We start from the raw sequence: 15,548 nt of genomic DNA, 5'->3' as shown, positions 1-15,548 counted from the left end.
CACTTAGGTAAGAGAGTATAATAGACACATTTCAGGCAGTTGGATAATTTGCTGTAACCTGTCGCATCTGTAGGATGTATGTATGTATGACTTGAATTTATATACTGCCCTATAGCCAGAGGTCTCAGGGTGGTTCATATAACAAAATCAGAATATAAAACCACAAAATATATAATCAAAATAAAAACAGCAACCCAATAACACCCCCCTCCAAAAAAAAAAAAAAAACACTGCACATTTTAAAAGGCCATAGGATGTCAATCAAATCAACTAAAGGCCTGGTTAAAAAGGAACGTTTTTGCCTGGTACCTAAAGGTGTATAATGAAGACAGGTGTATAATGCATGTAGTGTTAGTTTGGATAAAAGCAGAGAGGATTACGGACTCGATCTCCAAGAATCCTTTTGGTCCTGCAGTATTGTGCAATGCTGTTTTCTAGGCTGGGATTCGGCCTCTGCTGTGCCACACACCCAATTTGGAACAAGAGCTGTGTACCTTATGGAGCGCTTACCTACTGTGTATTTAGAGCTTCAAAAAACAAGTTTTTGATTTGTGTCCTTTGAAAACTACTAGCCCCTCTCGTCCTTCCAGATTCCTATTATGGCAGAGGCAGGAGCAGATGACCCCATCCTGGTTGATCAACAGCTCCGTGACATGGATGAGGACCTTTTGTGGGAGATGGTAGAGGGTCATCGCTACAGGATTGTTCGTGGTGTCACCCCGAGCCGGCTTACACCCTATCTGCGCCAGGCCAAGGTGCTTGGACAACTTGATGAGGAAGAGGTGCTGCACAGCCCTCAGTTCACAAACAGCGCCATGAGAGTGGGTGAGCAGCCTTAGTGTGGCAATGTTGATGGGACGCCATAAGGCACATCTACCTATAATGGGGAAAGGGGATATGTTTCTTTCTTGCTCCTCTCCCTCTAGAAGAAATGCAGAAGGGGAGGCGGGACAGCCCTGTTGAACTTTGTCTACATCACCAAGTTTGTCATTAATCATGCTCACCATAAGCAGATGAGGAAGGCTACCAACTTTAGGAGCAGACATAGCCTGTGTCCAAAGAATCTCAACATGGTAGTGTTACCACTGGAGGGAAGGCTAGCTGTTGATGCAAAAATTTGGACTACTAGGACATCATTTGTGGTTGGGGGAATAAATGCGATACTAAATGGGAAGGAGTTCCTCTGTGTCAGTCAAAGGAGGATGGGTGTTTCACAAAGGGGCAACCTGGTGCTCTCAATATGTTTTGGACAACAATGCTTATCAACCCCAGTCAGCATGAGGGCACCAGATTGGAGAAGGCTGCCAAAGACAGATAGGCAAATTGTCCCACAAAGACCATAGGTAGGGTAAAATCATTCCCGCACAGACCAAGGCTGAAGGAAGGAAGCCAAAGCTGGGCCCGTCAAGACAACTGATTGCAGCCTATTTTGCAAGACTTATGTCCTTAAAGACTGCTCTGTTGGCTTCTCTGTACTGCAAGTGCTATAGAAGGCCATTTAGCTGGCTAACAAAATTACTTGCAGAGATACGGCACATCACATCGCATCACCTGCCATGTTCCACTGACCCAGCAGGCAGGGTGGGTCTTACGGAGCCCCAACTCAATCGCTTTATGCTGTTGCTCTTTCTTATTCCCTTGCAGGTCACATGCTGGATCTCTTGAAATTCCGTGGGAAAAATGGAGCCCTTGCCTTTCTGGAAAGCCTGAAACTCCACAACCCAGATATTTATGTGCTCATCACTGGCTTGGAACCTTCCATAGACCACAATCATTTCAGTGGTGAGTTTTCTCAAACCCTGTACCCCACCTATTCATGGTTCACTTTCTTGAGAGGAGACAGTTGTGTTAAAAACAATCTTCAGCCCCTGAAGTGAGGCTGACCCAAGATGTTTTGGCACCTAAGGCAGATAATCAAAATGGTGTCTCTTACACACACACACACACACACACACACACACACACACACACACATTTTCCCCTTGCCAACTTCCTCACAGGTAGCAGAAATACAATAAACACCAGACTGCTGCCAAAATCTGTCTGCCTGAGGTGGATGCCTTGCTCTGTCTGCTTCGTGGTAGGCCTGGACCAGTCAAAGGCCTAACTGTTATTTCCCTTACCCTAGACTTGATTGAGAGTTCCCAACTGACAGAATGCTTGGCCAAGGCAGTGAGCAGCCTGCAGGAAGAACTGAGCCAGGAGAAGCGGCAGAAGGTGTCTTTGCTCCATCACTGCCGCAAGCTGAAGGAGAAGACCGCCCGACTGGAAGCACAAGCTGAAAGCCTGAGCGGCATTGAGGCCGAATGTAACCGCATGAAGAGGGAGCTCAGTGCCCACTTCCATGAAGCCCTCAAGCTTAAAGATGAACTTTATGGCCTATCTTTACGTTACAGCAGTGCCCTGCAGGAGAAGGACCTGGCCATCACCCGCTGTCAGAGCCTGCAGGAAGAGGTGTGGTAGGGTGTTGTGCTCAGCTGATGTTGTCACATCATTTTAGGAGTGAAAGGCTGCTATCAGGAATAATGGATGTGCATTATGTGTTTCGAAGAAATTCCCAGTCTTTTGCTAGTCCTCTAAATGAAGTTTCAATGAATGTTTTGCCACAGCTCCAGAGTGCTTCCTGTCAGTAATCTGGAGCTATTTTTGTACATGCCACTTTTACTGCTAGGTGTTTCAGAATGCAGGAATTGTTAGCTTGCCTGGAGGAATGCCTAGCTTGGCACCTTGCCTCCACTGGAGGCAACGATTTATGCTGCAGCTTCAGAGGAAAGGCACAGCTCTTCCTCCAATGAACACCTCCTCCAATACAATTACCAGTAGATGATGACCAATTTTGATTGACTGGAAGTGACATAACATAAAATTCCATGGAAATGATGCAATCTGATTCCAGAACAAGATTGTTTGGCATCTGCTTGTCAGAAGAGAGTAGGGTTTCTTACAAGATGACTCCTGAAATGCCTGGTTTATTGGACCTATCAGCTGAAGAGTGTGGTATTGTAGATTGGATTGTGTGCTAGGAGAGCCTATCACCAATTTCTTTGTAGTTGTCCAGATTTTTCTCTTTCCTCCTGTGCTATGATTAACCTAAGTATGTATTTAGCACGGCTTCTTGCAGAACGTGCATAGGTTTGGAGTGTAGAAGACACCCCTCAGTAAGTGCTTACTGAGGGTTCTGTGGCAGTGATAGTGTAACCCCACCCCTTAGTAGGAGTGGTCCTGTTTGGAGTTTCTACCAGCCAGTCAGTCATGCTCTCTTCTAGAATACTATAAGCCTGATGTGAGGAACCATTGGCCCTCCATATGTTGCTGAACTACAACTTCTATAACACCTGGCCATTGACCATGATTGCTTGAGCTGATGGGAGCTGTAGATCAGCAGCATCTGGGGAGCCAAAGGTCCCCCACCACACCTTGTATAAGGTGTAAAGTGCTCAAGCAGGCCATTCCCCACTCCCAGTTTTCCATCTTTCTTTCCCAGCTGCTCCTCAACATTCTGTGGGCACTAAGCATGCTCAGTCTTTGCTTGGCTGTTGGGGATGGGTACGTGTGTCCCATTAGTTTTATTTGTTTTTGTTTTAAATTTGGAGTTTCCTTGAATGTGCTGGTGCCACCATCTTGTTTCTCAGTTGGCCTGCTTTGGCTCCAGTTCTGTTGTCCCTCCCCAGCTGAGCCCACTGTTAGAAGGACTGGCAGTCTAGCTGCATGCTTAAAACCAGACCCTCAGGTCCAGTGTTTCAGAGTGAGCATCCTAACCTTGCCAGGTGTTTCATGCTGCCACCACTCGTCTTGCTCGCTCACTGCTGCTGCTTCTTCTTTTTCTTCTCTGTGTTCCCATCAATGGTAGCTGTACCTGATGAAGCAGGAATTGCAGCGAGCCCGGGTGTCATCCTATTGTGAATGGGAGAGGTCCCCAAGGCCAGCTGGGGACACACAGCCACAGGCCGATGAACTTCAGACACTGAGAGAGGAGAACGAGCGTCTCAAGTCAATGGTGGAGCTGGGGACCTTCAGTGTGGTAAAAGACTATTTCCAGGAATACTTTCATACTGGTTTTGCCTGTGCTGTGGATTCTTTTCACAGTCCTTTTCCTCCCCTCGGAGAATCCAGTGAACTGTAGTTCTGTGACAAGATCTGGGGATTTCTTAACAGATTTCTTCGTTTCACAAAACAACCATTTCTATGATACTTCAGCAGCATATTGGTCATCTGGTGTAAGAACCAATGTAGGCTTGCAATGTCCTTAATGCGTTTGCCCTAAATACAAGCTTCTTACAAACTTATATAGGCAACTGCACAGTTGATTCCTCACATTTCAGCAAAATTGTTTGTCTTGCACAAATCCCCTCCAACTACATAATGATCCTTTACTGGCTGCAGGAGGCATAGCTTTTGAGGAGGCAGATTGTCACAGATCCAGCCGCCACATATGGGTTTCCACACCCATCCTCCCCAACCTGGGCAAGGGTGTGGTGGAAGGGTAAGGGGAGCGGAAATGCGCCTCTGATGAGCCTCTCTCATTTGTCCAGGTGCAGAAGGATATCCTGGAGCAGAACCTTGATGATGCTCTGGACGGAAAGCAGGAACTGCTGAATCGCATCCACTCGCTGAGGGAGCAGGCGGCACTTGCTGAGAATCAGCGGAAGCAGGTGAGAGGGGGCCGCACAACCCATGCTTGCCTTTAGGCAAGGTGGGAGGCAGAGGAATCAAGCCTCTTTCCAACTTATGTCAGGGGGACAATTCAACTAGCATAGCTAGCTGCATGCCTGTACTTCAGTCTGTAGCATGAGGTTACAGAATCCAGCCCATATTGTTTGTTTACATTTGTATCCCATGCTTCCTCCCCTAGGGGAGCTCAGGGCATCTAAGGACACAAAGCAATACCAAAAATAAATAAACCATAGAACATTTAAAATATCAAACAGCATCTGCAGGAGCCAATACCTTTAGGACACAGTCTCACAACAAAAGCTGCTCCAAATATATTTCGATGTTGCACCTGAACACTGTCAAGCTGGGTTACATTACCAGCATAATGTAGGTGTCAAGAGGACCTAGGATAGCTCAGTTGGTACAGCACGAGACTCTTAATTTCAGGGTTGTGGGTTTGAGCCCTACGCTGGTCACAAAGATTCTGGCCATTGCAGGGGTTTGGACTAGATGACTCTCGTGGTCCTTTCCAACTCTACAATTCTGTTCCATGCATTAAGGCAGTGGCAGAGAGTGTCATGCGTTTACTGGGTGTTAATATCTTGCTAACATTTTTTGTCACCATTCAGTGCTGGGAAGAAAAGGAGCACACTCTGATCCAGTGCCAGAGGATGAAGGTGGACTGTGAGATCTACAAGGACAAAATCAGTGCCCTCCAGGCACAAGTGGCTGATCTGCAGAAAGAGAGAGATCAGGTAACCTAGAGGTCTGACCGCATTAAAGAGAGTTGTTGTTTTCAGGGCAGGCGGCAGGGAGGTTACCAAAGTAAGGGAAGTGGTGGCTTGTCCAATTAGAAGGGATCTTTACCATTCTAGAATGTTGCAACAGTTAAGGAAATGTCCAATCAAATGTTCCAAGCCATATAATGGACATTACCTGTTACTAGCTGCAAGGTTTTAATGGGAAGGTGGCGTTGTGGGTTAAACCACAGAGCCTAGGACTTGCCGATCAGAAGGTTGGCGGTTCGAATCCCTGCCACAGGGTGAACTCCCGTTGCTCGGTCCATGCTTCTGCCAACCTAGCAGTTTGAAAGCACATCAAAGTGCAAGTAGATAAATAGATACCGCTCTGGCGGGAAGGTAAATGGCGTTTCCATGCGCTGCTCTGGTTCGCCAGAAGTGGCTTAGTCATGCTGGCCACATGACCCGGAAGCTGTACGCCGGCTCCCTCGGCCAATAAAGCGAGATGAGCGCCGCAACCCCAGAGTCGGCCACGACTGGACCTAATGGTCAGGGGTCCCTTTACCTTTACCTAGAATCCAGCCCAGTAGTTAAAAAGATAGCAGCAATTGTAACAAGGCTTGTTGTCTAAGCAGAGAACTGGCTGCATTACTAATTCTGTTTGCGGAATCTCTTCCCCCGGACTTCCCCACATTGCATGCAGGACCTTAAGGCAGAGATCCTGCATGCAATGCACCCTGCATTAGCAGAAACCTTCCAGCATTAGCTGGACCTTCCAAGGTAGGTCCAGCCTTACTTTTATATTTTGCAGTCCCAAGACAACTCAGGCAGCACCTTGGGTTTTTTGTTGGTACTGCAGAGTACTCTTTGTGCTTCCTGTGGTATGTTCTGCCCCTATTTAGGATTGATTCTCAAGGCCCCAGAGCAAATGGCTCACTGGAACCTTTTAAGCTATTATGAGAATGGTTTTGATCTCCTGCACTTGTCCCTATAACTGTTGCTGCCGATAGCTTATTTCCGTCTGTCTCCTAAAGCCCCTGCCAATGACGTGTTTCTGTCCCCCTCCCCAGGCCTACAGTGCAAGGGATGCTGCTCAGGTGGAAATTTCTCAGAGCCTCCTGGAGAAAGATTCGCTCCGCCGCAAAGTCTTTGAGCTCACGGATGAGATCTGTGAACTCAGGAAGCAGACAGGCCTAAGTGGCTCAGTGCTCGCAGTGAGTTTTGGGATGAGGGTAACCGAGGGCCCGCTCCCATTACACCTCTCCCACTTCCTCGCCTATCGCCTCCCAGCTCGTCCAAACCTCCCCTCCCAGCACTCACTCCCCACCCCTCCCAGCTCACCATCACCTCCAACCCCTTTGAAAGGAGGATGGGAGGCATTTCAGAAAGTGGCTTACCAAACTGCTCTCTGGAGCGCCTCCCATCCTGCTTTTAAATAGCTCACTAGGGCCACTTGCCACCTCCACTGCTTGCTTGCCTACTGTCACACTGGAGTTACCGTAGCCACCTACTGACAGCCATGCAAACTGCAGCATGACAACAGAACGACAATTTTATTATATGGGGGGAATACACGTTAAAATTACTGGTTAGCAGGCGACATACTCATATTCCCCAGCACACAGCATGGAAATGACTGGGGTAGGAGAAAAATGGAAGCTCCTTATCATCTATATGGTGTTGTTCCCGCCAGTATTTTCTGCCCTGCAGGCAGTTCTTTGCTGCGTGTTTTGTGAGCCATTTCTCTCTCTCTGTTTCCTCTAAGCAGGTGCAGTGGGATGGGCCTGCCAGCTCTCTGACCAAGGAACCTTGTCCAAAGAGGAAGCAGCGTCTTGTGCGCATGAACGCCGTCTGCCCCCGGGGTGACAGCCAGGACAGCTTCTTGAGCATGTCTGAGGTGTACAGCTCACCCCTCCCCAAACCCACCATACTTTTTCCAACTGCAAGGCGGGGTGGGTGGGTTAGGGGGAGGCGCCACAGGATACTATCCTCAGGGGCCTCAGGGGCCTCACTTGTCTTGCAGGCCCCCACTCTTTAGGGCACAGAACACCTGGGGGAAAGACCTGAACAGGGAAACTGGAGTTCCCTTGTGTCTGAGTGGCCTGACCTACGTCTTTTCTTTCGCAGTCTTGGTCAGATTTAAGCAACAGGTCAAACCAAGAGCTGCTTGGGAGCATCCGCTCATGCTGCCCAATCCCACCATGTAAGCATTCCCTACAGAGGAGAGCCATGCAAGAAAGTTCTTTTTCCAGAAGGTGAGTACAGACCATGCTCTGCTGTATACTGCTGGTTCCCAGCTAGGCCTATGTGGGCATGTGTGCTTATTAAAAAAGAGAGAGAGAGAGAGAATCACAATTTTGATAGACAGGTGCATTTTGCAAAGCGGACAAATAAATACCAATTTACAGAAATATTTTGGTTTTCTAATTTATCGCAGATGCTTTTTTTCCAGTCATCCAGATTTTAGCAGAATTTTGAAAGGGGGTTAAGAGCAATTAGGTAGGATATGGAGATGTGACAATTATCTCCCACCACCACTGGAAGTCTTTATAAGCCTTGATCTTATACTTTCCATATGTTTTCTTCACAGCCATGAAGGGTAGAAACTTGCACCCTTAAGTCTTCATATACTACCAGATTCTGTGCAGCAGTTACCACGGCCACTTCTCGACAGCCATGCAAACTGCAGCAGGACAATTTTATTATGTAGTGTTGGGCGGGGGGAGGGGGAACAAGTTAAAATGATGTGCTAACAGGCTCCACTGGACATGTGTGAATCTGTTCCAGGCTCAACTAAACAATATATAAGGAGAGAATATTTTAAGATTGTTCATCCTGTTTATCATACACCCACACCCACCATCCTGAATATAACCTCGCAACCGCCATGACCCCCTGGATTGATCTAACTTTCCAGTTCACACTCTGTTATTTTCATCTTATTTATGTCTCCTCTTGCAGCAGTTCCCTGGAGTTTCTGGAGGACGATTTCCCTTCAGCCTCTGAAGAGAAAGTAGAAGACCCCCCTTTTGAGTATGAGATGGTGGAAAAAGAGGGTAAGGGATCAAACCTAGGTTGGTGTGTCCCTGGCTAAGGGGAGGAGACGACTCTTCTGATTGAGTTGTTGTATTTATAATTTGAGGTAATTTATAATTACCTCATTAGCTCTGGGCATATTGTGGGTCCAAAGGGTCCACAATCTAAGTGGGCCCTTCAGTTGGGACAGGGCAAACCAATCATATCAATAATAGTAGGAGACTTGTTATCAAAGTGTTAATTTTAAGTACAATACTGTGACTCCAAAGTCAGATCTGTACTAAAGAGAAAAAGCAGGGACATACAATTCCAGAATTTGCTTCCTTGGTGAATTCTGATTACCTGTTTTTTGGGGTGGAGAACTTCAGACCTGCAGGGCCAAATGTGGCCCTTTAGGGATCTCTTATTGAGCCCATGAGACTTTCCCAGGCCACACCCCTCATCTAGCAGGCACCCCATATCCAGCAAAGCAAAGGAGACACAATGAGTAAACTCTGAAGGTTACCAGCCAAGCATTTTGTGCAGCAATAATAGATCCTGCCTCTTGTTGCAGAACTTACTGCCCCATTCTGATTGGTTGGTGTACAGCTTTGCTAACGTAACATGGGTGCCTGGTTAGAGATGAACAAAGTGGTCACTTAGCTCTCACCTATTCAAACATTTCTTTTTCATTCCAGATGGCAACTCTTTGTGGCTTCACCTGGACCCCTGCATCTCAGAGAGGTAAATGTCAAGTTCCCAACCGCAGAAAATTTGGGTCGTAAGCATCCACAGACTCAAGGCCTAACTCAATGAGGATTTTCTCAACAATTGAGGCACCCATGTCCTGGGCAAAAGACAAAAGGGCTGTGCTGACATCAAGGAAAAAAAGAGTTTGTTACCCAAGACCTGATATTTCTGACAGTGGCCCATTTTGCATGTAATGCTATGAAGCTTAGTTGAACCTGTGATGGGATGAGCCAAGGGGAAGGAAAGGGGAGATATGCACATCCCGGAGGAGACAGAAGCCCCCATGCCCACTCTGTCCTCACGGCTCCATTCTCCTCTTCCCCAGTGTGCCTATGCGCCGGCGGCTTGCACAGCGTTTCCCAAGCCGCATCACAACCATTGCCTTCCAAGCCAACACTTTGATGGAACAGATCAGCATCATTGGGGGGAACCAAACGGGCATCTTCATTCACCAAGTCACACCTGGCTCTGCTGCTGATGAGATGTCTTTGTCGCCGGGCCATCAGATTGTGCTGGTAAGACGTGCACATCTCCTCACTCCTCTAAGACTCCGTTGGTTATGCCTAAGGAGCCTATCTTTCTCTTTCCCATGGAGATAACCTGTTTCCTCCTCCTCCTAGCTGCATCCCTGTCCCCATGTAGAGCCATGTAGAGCCCAGGGAATGGCCACCTGACAATGATTTGGTGCTGGAGGAAGGAAACAAAATGGAAAACACTAAAGCTACTCCAAGTGCTCTTTCCATACTACAGTAATGACCACTGCGCTCACAACATTAATGTGCAGATAGTTGTAATTGCTGTGGATAGAATAGAAAATGTTCTAAAACACAATATTTTATTCTCTTCCTAATTATGCTGTTTTAAATGTGTTTCTATATATGACCTTCCTTTGTAATGTCTTATTTTGAAATCTTTTAAGGTATTTTAGTTTCTTGCTAATTATGTTTCTTTGGATGTATGTTTTGTATTTGCTCTTCTTCCGTAATGTTTTATTTTGGAATGTTCTATTTGATGTTTTAACGTAGGTTGCAAACTGTTCTGATGTGTTTATTGTTGTTAAAAACAGAAAGTGGTATAGAAATGAAATTAAACAATAGAATCTTTATTCCCCAGCAATTCACGTCGAACAGTGCGAGTGCCGGGAAGCTGCTATTGCCTTGTAGTAAAAGTGCTTTCTGGGTGGGACACTCAATATCTGAATCATGAAGAAGAAATTATGAGATGGTTGAGCAAGAGGCATGGCTTCTGGAAGGCTCAGCATCTAAGCATAAGCATCCCTGGGAGACAGTCATTGAGCGCAAAGATGGCAAAACTGCTCAGAGTAGGACATGTGGACGTGTCTCCTGCTGGGCTACTTTCAGAGGGATTCAACTCCCTCAAGTACTTGGGAACACACTGCCTCAAGCCAAGAGTAATAACAAGCTAAAAATTTGACAGGAAATTGCTCCAGAACAGTGAACCACCCTAATGCAAGTCATATTGCTCAGCTTCTTCTGCCTTCACTGGAGATTCAGCACTCATTTCCCCTTGCCAGACTACTTAGGCACTTTTTATCAAAGGTGTCATTGTAACATGAGCATGGCGAAGGATTCTCCTGTATTGTGGCTTCACCGGGCTGCAACTGATTGCCATCATATGTTTGTCTGTCTCTTGAAAGCACTCTCCTTGATTTTATTTTTGAGCTATTCTTCTTCAAATTTGTAGGTGGATTATGGAGTCATGGAACCAGGTTTCAAAGCTGTCCTGGAGGATGCAACACTTGAGGAGGCTCTTTGGGTCTTGGAAAGGGTCAATGGCTTCTGCTGCCTGTCCGTGCGGCTCAACATGGAGGGTAAGGGTTGCCTGATGTGAAAGTGAAAGTTGCTATGAGCAATCAGTGATATGGATATTGCTTGAGGTCACACCATCAAGTAAGGTGAACAGTGGATACCAGTAAGGGTGGCAAACTAGGAGATAGGCAGACCTGCTTCATGGGTAGAATCCATTGGGAAGTTCCCCTGCACAAACTCAGTTGAAGCGATTGTAAGCTGTGCAAGAGCATTTCAAGGGGGAATGTGTTAGATAGACAACTTTCTGGCGGATTGCACCCCATGTTAAATAGTGTGAATGAGGAGGTGCTCTTTTAAATTTTCCACCTTGGGCATCAAAATGTTTTGGGACAACCCTGGGCATCTCCCTAGCCATGGGTAGAGTCAGGAAGCCATCATCATTGTCCCCATGCCCCTTGGGCTTCTCAACTCTTATCCTGCGCTCCTGCTATTCCTGCACAGCATTTCCAATACTCTCTAACCCATTAGGCTACAAGAAGCTGCTAATTGACCTGAACTCCAAGCTGGTGACATCTGGGGACTCCTTCTACGTTCGGTCCAACCTCTGCCTTGAGAGGCAGGCACCTGGGGAACTTCTAGTAGGGTGCCATGACATCCTGCACATCACCGACACAGTGTGCCAGGGCCAAACGCAGTGGAGTGCCTGCCAGGTGAACCCCTACACCATGAAAGACATGGATGCTGGCACTATCCCCAACTACTGCCGGTGAGATTCATCATCTGAGGAGGCCTGAAAGGTCTCCTTAGCGCATCTGAGATGGTCCTCTTCACATGGCCAAGGAGGGGGGGGGGAACACATCTACTCCTTTTTGCCTAATGCATTCCTCTATCCCCTTCTTTCCACCCTAGGGCACAGCAGCAACTCATCACTCTGATTCAGGAAATGGCCCAGAAGAGCACCGTCACTCACAAGGTAATTGGGAGCAGCCTATGAAATAATTTGAGGAAAGATATCTTAATATATTTTCCATATGGTCGCAGGCACAGCTCACTGGAATTGTCTTGTGCAGTAGCTTGTGGGCAATTCTGTGCAGCCGTTCTTACTGGTGCATCTCTGTAAACCTTGGTGTCCTCTTCCTCCATCCCTTGCTTTGGAGTGATGGTGTCTCGTCACTGAAGTTAAATCTGCAAGCATTTGTTCAGATTGCGAATGGCAGTCACTGGCGATGAAACATGCAGCTCCATCAATGAGTGCGGGCCAGTGCCATTTCCCTTGTAATCCAGGGAAGTTGGCAGAGAGAAGGAAGCATATAACCCAAACAGCACTGATATGTGGAAGACATACTGGGTGACAGTCATTTGGAATGAAGGCTTGACATTCCTTCCTGCCTTGCAGAATTCTGGGTTGCAGCCCAAACTGGTGCGCATCGTGAGCACAGACAACAAGAAGATCAATCCACTCTGGTCATCGATGGACTGCAGCCTGTCGGACTCCAGCAAGCCACATAGTGAGTTCCGGCTAGTTTCTTCTTTCTAAAAAAAAGATAATTAATTACCCTTTGTCCTTTAGCAATGTGTTGTTCCAGAAGACAATTGTCTTGAGGTTGGTCTTCTGCAGAACAACATCAATGGCTCATTTCTCTTCAATGGGGATCTCTGGGTGTGGCCTTGAATGAGTGGCCTCCTCCAGCCTTGGCTCTTCTTCCTCTTCCTCTAGTGAGCCGCCGAGTCAGCCTACACACCAGGAGCTGTGTCAGCTTGATGCCATATACTTTGGTGAGGCCCTGCAGGCCTGGCTGCCCACGCCCAGTCCTCCTGGTGCCAACGCTGTTGGGAAGGATCCTGGCTGACAAGTTGTGCCTGTCCAAGGCCTTTGAGAAATGTCCAGCAGGTACGTCCTTGGGATGGGGCCGACTCCATCGTTACATAAACTAGCTGGCTCCCTTTGCTGGAACTGTGCAGGGGAATGGTTGGATAAGCCATGGGCCAAGGGAGCAGAGACCCAAGGGACTTTTGCTTGGCTTCACTCAACAGAGGGGGCAAGTAAATGAAGAAGAGGAGTTCGGATTTGATATCCCGCTTTATCACTACCCTAAGGAGTCTCAAAGCGGCAAACAATCTCCTTACCCTTCCTCCCCCACAACAAACACTGTGAGGTGAGTGAGGCTAAGAGACTTCAAAGAAAAGTGTGACTAGCCCAAGGTCACCCAGCAGCTGCATGTGGAGGAGCGGGGAAGCAAACCCGGTTCACCAGATTACGAGTCCAGCGCTCTTAACCACTACACCACAAGTGTCTTCCATTGAAGCAATGGAATTGAGGGTAGTAGAGGTTGTCTTCTGACATCCATCTCCAGTTCTTGTCACAAGTACTGCCTCACCCCAAGACACACACCTTGACATCTTGACAAATGTGCCTTGTGGTACATTTGCTCATTTTCTACTCTGCCCCACCCCCTTCACCCAGCAGTCTCACCAATAATTCCTGAGAGGCAAGGTTCAGTTTGGAAGCTTATCCAGAATGGCACCAAGCCGTGTTGTCTTCTTGACCTGTTTCTCCCCTCTGCAGAGCCCCAAGGCGAAACACAGAGTAGAGATGCACTCCCTGAAAAAAGCGAGATGAGTAGCAACTGTTGTGTTCCCCATCAGGCTCTGGAGTGGCTGATGCAAAAGGTAACAGGGGTGCAAGGGGTCTGGGAATGTGGCCCAGGGGTGCAGATGCAAGTATCTCTTAGGAGAAACTAGGATTTGTCAACCCCACCCCACCACCTCTTAAGAAGCACGCATGCACAGACTTGAAACATAATTGCACCCTGAACCTGCTCCCCTCTAGAATGTGCATGGCTGGCTGGACCTGGGCCTGGAAAGTGTGCAGGAACTCCTGGCTATGGAAATCTACCCCATCATCATCTTGGTCACCATCAGTGAAAAGAATGGAAAGAAATTCAGGTAAGAGCCGTTGCTCTGCACTGAAAGATCATTGTCTGCTTAGCAAAACCCAACGGGCCAAGGCCTCCTTAGCGTAATCCTAAAGCCACAACAACCTTCTTCCTTTCAAGCCTGGATTTGAATTGCATAAAGTTAATGATGCAGCCTTTACAGTGGTACCTCGTGTTACGGATGGGATCCATTCTGGAGGCCCGTCCGTAACACGAAACACCCGAAACTTGAAGCGCTATATCTGTGCAGGCGCGATTTGGCGCTTCTGCTCATGCCTGAGTGGCGAAACCTGGAAGTAACCCGTTCCGGTACTTCTGGGTTGCCACAGGACGCAAGACGAAAACACACAACCCGAAGCGGACGCAACATGAGGTATGACTATAATGTATTTGGAGCGGCATTTATGGGTGCAGCAGGAAGTCACAGCTATCACGTTGTGGCTTGGCTGTGAAAAGGGGTGCTTTTGAATTGAGTTTTTTTAAAAGAAGCAAGCTGCCCAGAGGGGTTGTTGTGCTATAGGACAGTCTAGAAATCATTTAAGTAAATAATAATTACATAATTGAACCCACTGCAAAAGTATTGGATGACAACTATGCCAATCACTGAAACAGGCAGGGGAGATAATTTCTTCTGCCACTTATTCACGCCTCCCACCTGTCCTGGGCTTCAGTCTTTGCCATCCTTCCTACTGTTGCCACCATTCTTCATCCCTTTTGCACTTAGCCTTGGGAAAATGTGCTCCTTCTCCTCCAGTGCCCCTTACAGCCTCTTTTCCTAGCCTATATTACACAAAATGGGACCAAGACTGCAATCCTCACCCCACTTACCTGAGAGCAAGCCCTCTTGAAGCTAGCGGGGATTACTTCTGAGCGGACATGGTTTGGAGGATAACATCCCATGAGAGTAAGGCCGCCAGGTCTTAAGTTGCTGACCTCCAGCCCAACAAACGATCTGCGTTTCAGGAAAGCCCTCCAGCGTCTCGGAGCAACCGAGGAGCAACTTTTGGAGACTGCCCGGAAAGAGGAGGCCCAGCTGGAGACGGTGCCCTGCCTCTATGGCACCATCGCCCCTGATGCCTGGAGTGACCACGACACTCTTGTCAGCTGTGTCCGCGTGGCCATTGCTGAGGAGCAGAAGAAAGTGGTCTGGGTGGAACAAATGCCTCACTGAACCTTTTGGAAAATGGGCAAGCGTGTGGCGGTCCTTTGTCTCAGGGCCTTGGAAGGACTTGACAGTGGTGCAATATATTCTGAACTAAGCTCAAGAGGGACTCGGGGCATGTTTGTTTCTATACACACAACACACACTTCCAAGCTTAATTGACCTTTTGCCTCCCAACCCTGACCGCACACCCCGCTAAGTCTTATGTTGACTAGGAAAGACAACGCTTCTGTTCCATTGAAAATCAAGACATTGTTCAGCTGAGTTAAAAAAAATTCAGATGTTTCATTCTGTGGCTTGTCCCCAATGGGCTTGTTCCCATTTTGCTTAAGATGTTGAAAAGAAGGTGCTTTGGGGCCAATTTGAAAGCGAGAGAGACCCCTTGATTTCAATAGGGCAAGTAGGCAAAGGATTTGACCCTTTAGATCTCAATAAATATGCCACTCACTATACACTGTTAACACATGTACAAATGAAGAACGGTGGGATGTTGTATGATTTGCTATGCTCATGACCTACATTT

General features: G+C 47.5%; 2 protein-coding genes across 3 annotated transcripts in view; one reads left to right on the top strand and one right to left on the bottom strand.

Moving 5' to 3' along the window:
- The window catches only part of TBC1D16 (TBC1 domain family member 16), a 139,689-nt gene that overhangs the window by 123,463 nt on the left and 678 nt on the right, over positions 1 to 15,548 (bottom strand). The window lies entirely within an intron of this gene.
- On the top strand, positions 1,650 to 15,145 carry CARD14 (caspase recruitment domain family member 14). Of its 2 annotated transcripts, XM_053375534.1 has the most exons (18): positions 1,650 to 1,782; positions 2,129 to 2,454; positions 3,851 to 4,021; positions 4,533 to 4,652; positions 5,283 to 5,408; positions 6,464 to 6,607; positions 7,162 to 7,290; positions 7,521 to 7,648; positions 8,355 to 8,449; positions 9,107 to 9,152; positions 9,484 to 9,673; positions 10,863 to 10,989; positions 11,456 to 11,693; positions 11,837 to 11,900; positions 12,324 to 12,435; positions 12,645 to 12,818; positions 13,494 to 13,597; positions 13,758 to 14,095. In XM_053375534.1, the coding sequence occupies exons 1-18, from the start codon at positions 1,650 to 1,652 to the stop codon at positions 13,875 to 13,877; spliced, it is 2,547 nt and encodes an 848-aa protein (XP_053231509.1). In that variant the 3' UTR covers positions 13,878 to 14,095. The 2 variants fall into 2 exon arrangements, with proteins under 2 accessions (XP_053231509.1, XP_053231510.1); XM_053375535.1 differs by lacking the exons at positions 1,650 to 1,782; positions 2,129 to 2,454 and adding an exon at positions 14,827 to 15,145 and having other exon boundaries at positions 3,824 to 4,021; positions 13,758 to 13,873.

Source organism: Podarcis raffonei, chromosome 2 (genome assembly GCF_027172205.1).
Source record: "Podarcis raffonei isolate rPodRaf1 chromosome 2, rPodRaf1.pri, whole genome shotgun sequence".
NCBI classification, from domain to species: Eukaryota; Metazoa; Chordata; class Lepidosauria; order Squamata; family Lacertidae; genus Podarcis; species Podarcis raffonei.
Note: the sequence above shows the minus strand (reverse complement) of the source record. Positions and strands in the feature narration are given on the sequence as shown.

Coding starts and splice junctions, on each gene's coding strand:
- CARD14 (XM_053375534.1), top strand. CDS start 1,650: ATGCTGGATCTCTTGAAATTCCGTGGGAAAAATGGAGCCCTTGCCTTT. Junction 1,783..2,128: donor AGACCACAATCATTTCAGTG/GTGAGTTTTCTC, acceptor CCCTTACCCTAG/ACTTGATTGAGAGTTCCCAA. Junction 7,649..8,354: donor GAAAGTTCTTTTTCCAGAAG/GTGAGTACAGAC, acceptor CTCCTCTTGCAG/CAGTTCCCTGGAGTTTCTGG.